This window comes from Nematolebias whitei, chromosome 3, assembly GCF_014905685.2.
Source record: "Nematolebias whitei isolate Nwh7 chromosome 3, NemWhi1, whole genome shotgun sequence".
In the NCBI taxonomy this organism is placed as follows: domain Eukaryota; kingdom Metazoa; phylum Chordata; class Actinopteri; order Cyprinodontiformes; family Rivulidae; genus Nematolebias; species Nematolebias whitei.
Genome location: NC_056500.1, coordinates 41,896,338 through 41,899,563, shown reverse-complemented (window position 1 = coordinate 41,899,563; position 3,226 = coordinate 41,896,338). Strand labels below are relative to the sequence as shown.

At 41.4% G+C, this 3,226-nt stretch overlaps 1 protein-coding gene across 1 annotated transcript in view; it reads right to left on the bottom strand.

Annotated features, from left to right (window-relative positions):
• The window catches only part of kitb (KIT proto-oncogene, receptor tyrosine kinase b), a 32,196-nt gene that overhangs the window by 13,275 nt on the left and 15,695 nt on the right, over positions 1 to 3,226 (bottom strand). The window contains exons 6-9 of the mRNA XM_037674345.1: positions 2,902 to 3,008; positions 786 to 912; positions 576 to 680; positions 379 to 489 (exon numbers count right to left, since the gene is read on the bottom strand). Of these exons, the coding sequence (XP_037530273.1) occupies positions 379 to 489; positions 576 to 680; positions 786 to 912; positions 2,902 to 3,008 (450 nt within the window). The remainder of the gene's footprint in view (positions 1 to 378; positions 490 to 575; positions 681 to 785; positions 913 to 2,901; positions 3,009 to 3,226) is intronic.

The window sequence follows — 3,226 nt, the reverse complement described above, 5'->3', positions numbered from 1 at the left end:
TTATTTTTATTAGTGTGGCTCTAATACTCCGTCATTTATTACTGATGTCATTCTAACATCACTTTTTATTTTCAAAACAGCCATTTTGGATTTTAGCGTTGGGTCTTGTGTAAAACCTATCAGGAAATTTGGTGTTCCAAGAGGAGAGGAAATTCAAAGTTAATTTAACGTAAGAACTTAATAAATGGACCAATAGACTCCTACACTGTTATTAGAGATGTTTGGTCCACCATCGTGCCCCAACGTGGAGAATGTGAAGTCCCAAGCTTTAAACTTTTGGCTGTGCCCTGTCTGACTGAGAGTCTACCTCAGGAAATTCATAGTTCCATCCATCACTGTGCTGAATAAACCAGGTTTGTTTGTTTTGGCATCTCTCACCTCCAGTGGTACAGGCTCCCAACAGGTTCACAATGTTCACGTGATTTCCAAGGTAACTGAGAACCTTCAGCTCAGACATCAGTGCTTCCTTCTCCGTGGAATGAGCGTTAGCTAAGATGACATCATCACAAGTACTTGAGTAAATGTATTTACTACCACATCATCATGTAAATTATAAAAAGGACAATCCGACTTACGTTTTAGCATCTTAACAGCGACGGTGGTGACTGTATCTGCAGAGCACAGTCCATATGCTGTGGCTCTTACCACCTTCCCAAAAGCCCCAGAGCCAAGGGTTTTACCTTTAAGTGCACAAACATCAAACATATCATCTAATGATACATGCAGGCACTCCCACAAATGGTGGCATACCATTAATAACACCATAAACTCGGATGCTGTCATACCAAAGCGAAGCTTCTGTCGGGAAAACTCCCATTTGATGTCATACGGCAGCTGGAGGGGGTCAATGTAGATATAGTTGTTTCCCTTGATACTCTCAATGACTTTCCACTGGATCTGGAACTTTGGTTTCTGTTGGAGGAGAAAAAAGGTCACAGGTTTATACGTAGAAAACTGGCATTGCTTTTACTTTACAGTATAACTAAAAGCTACTGTTAGATTGGTTTAAATTCCTTTCTGATGCAACTTGATTGGAAATTACTCGTTTCTTTGCCCTTATCTTTATTCTAGGTTTGATCAATCAATGTACTTCAGTTGACAAGCTGTGTCTAGACATTTCCCCTAGGATCCCACTGCAGATGCACACACTGGTTCTCCAGAAGCCTGACTCATCCGAATTCAATAAGAGCAGCATGATCAGAGGGGTGAATTAATGCCTTGAGACGTCACTGGTGTGTCAAGAAATCCTTTAAATACACTGTCTGTACTCTGAATGGTTAATTAACTCTGTTCATGATAATTAGGTCACATTCACACTGATCAAAAGAACGCTTTCTTGCACTGTATCATCACAGAGTGCCATGAAACGGACGCTTCTAACTTACAACGAGGAGGCAGAACTTGTTAGTAAATGAGAATGGGCTCTTTGCTAGAAGCTGCAGAAGCCGTTTACTTTTCCATTGGCGGAAACTGTATATTAATGAACTTTATTTGACAGTGATGTGCATTAATGGATTTGTAGATTTGAACATGACTAATAGTGACAGATGTGACATTTATGACTCCGCAGGTTACAGTTGTTGTAATAATGTGGTAGCAACAGGTCATGGTTGACAAGATGTCCAGATACTGCGGCTGCAAAACAAGGCCAAATCATCACCCTTCCATTGCCGTGCTTGACAATAAAATGCTATATTTATGTAGGTATTCAACAAATGTGGCCCCATGCATTAGGGACAACTCTGAGCTCATCAGTTCAAAGGTCAGTGTCTTTAAAGTTATAGTTGTTTCTTCAGATGCTTCTATACCAACCAGTTGCACTGCCATGTCTTTTTAGAGAAAAGAGGTTTTTGGAATGCCCCCTCTGGGTCGGTGGGGGGGGGGGGGGTCTTTGCCTCAGGTGGCAGAGTTTAAGTATCTGGGTGTCTTGTTCGTGTTCCTTCATGGAAGGATGGAGCGAGAGATAAATCGATGGATCAGGGCCTAGTCCTCAGTAATGAGGCCATTGCTTTGGTAAGTGGTGGTAAAGAAAGAGTTTAGTCAAAAGGCAAAACTCTCATTTTACTAATCTGTCTACATTTCATTTCTTATCTATGGCCATGATCATGACTGAAAGAAAGAGCTTCTGGGTACAAGTGGCTGAAATAAACTTCCTTCAAAGTGTGGCATGACTCAGACTTAGAAATAGAGTGGGGAGCTCTGTCATCTTAGGAGAGCTCAGAGAAGAGTTGCTGCCACTTTGTATCAAAGGAGTTAGTTGAGGTGGTTCGGGCATCTGATCAGTAGGAGGCTTCTGGGACACCTCCCTTTAGAGGTGTTTTGGGCATGTCCCACTGGGACGAGGTCCTGGGGCAGACCCAAACTCAGTGGAGGCATTGTGTATCTTCTCTGCCATAAGAATGGCTCAGGGTCCCCCAGGAGGAGCTGGGGAGTGTCACTAGGAAGAGGGATGTCTTCTCTCCTGGACCTGTTGCTTCCACAATCCAACTATGGCTGAGCAGTAGAAGATGGAGATGGAGGTTTGCTCTTGGTATCAAACAAGACTTAAATGTTTGGTTGTTTCCTCTTTGTACAGTCATGGGCTTTTACATTGGACAGTAATTATACACTTTGAGTTTTGGAGTCGTTTCAAAACTTGAGTATAGTCATCTCATCTTGTCTAGATATCCAAGCATTTCATCAGCAGCATTTAGCTGCTACTTACCTTCCAAATTTCCTGGAAGCAGTAACTCAAACATTTGTATTTTGCACAATGTTTTTACAGTTTGCCTTAACTTTTGTGTAAAATAGCATGTCAAATGTTGCTTGTCTGAGCTCATATTTGCCTAATTTTTTCCACACCTTTGAATTAAAGTAACAGAAGTGTACCTCTCATGGCTATATGCTGACTTCTTATCTCACCTGCATGTACTTGTAGAAAAGCACAACTAGAATGAGGATGAGGAAGGCGCCAGTAGCCACCATGCCAGTTAGAAGAGGTGTGAAGAGTTTGTGAGGCACAATCCGCTCTGTGAAAAACACAAATCGACAAAATCAGTAAGCACATGGATTACATTTTAGTATAAACAAGGTTTTAGTGACAGTTACACAAACATTTACTGCACTGGTGGGTACTACCAGCTGAATAAATGCATTTACCAAGACCAACCTCACCCGAAACTTAATCTAATATCACATCTGATTAATGGAAATAAAAACTATCAGACATCAGCATTTTTTCATACTC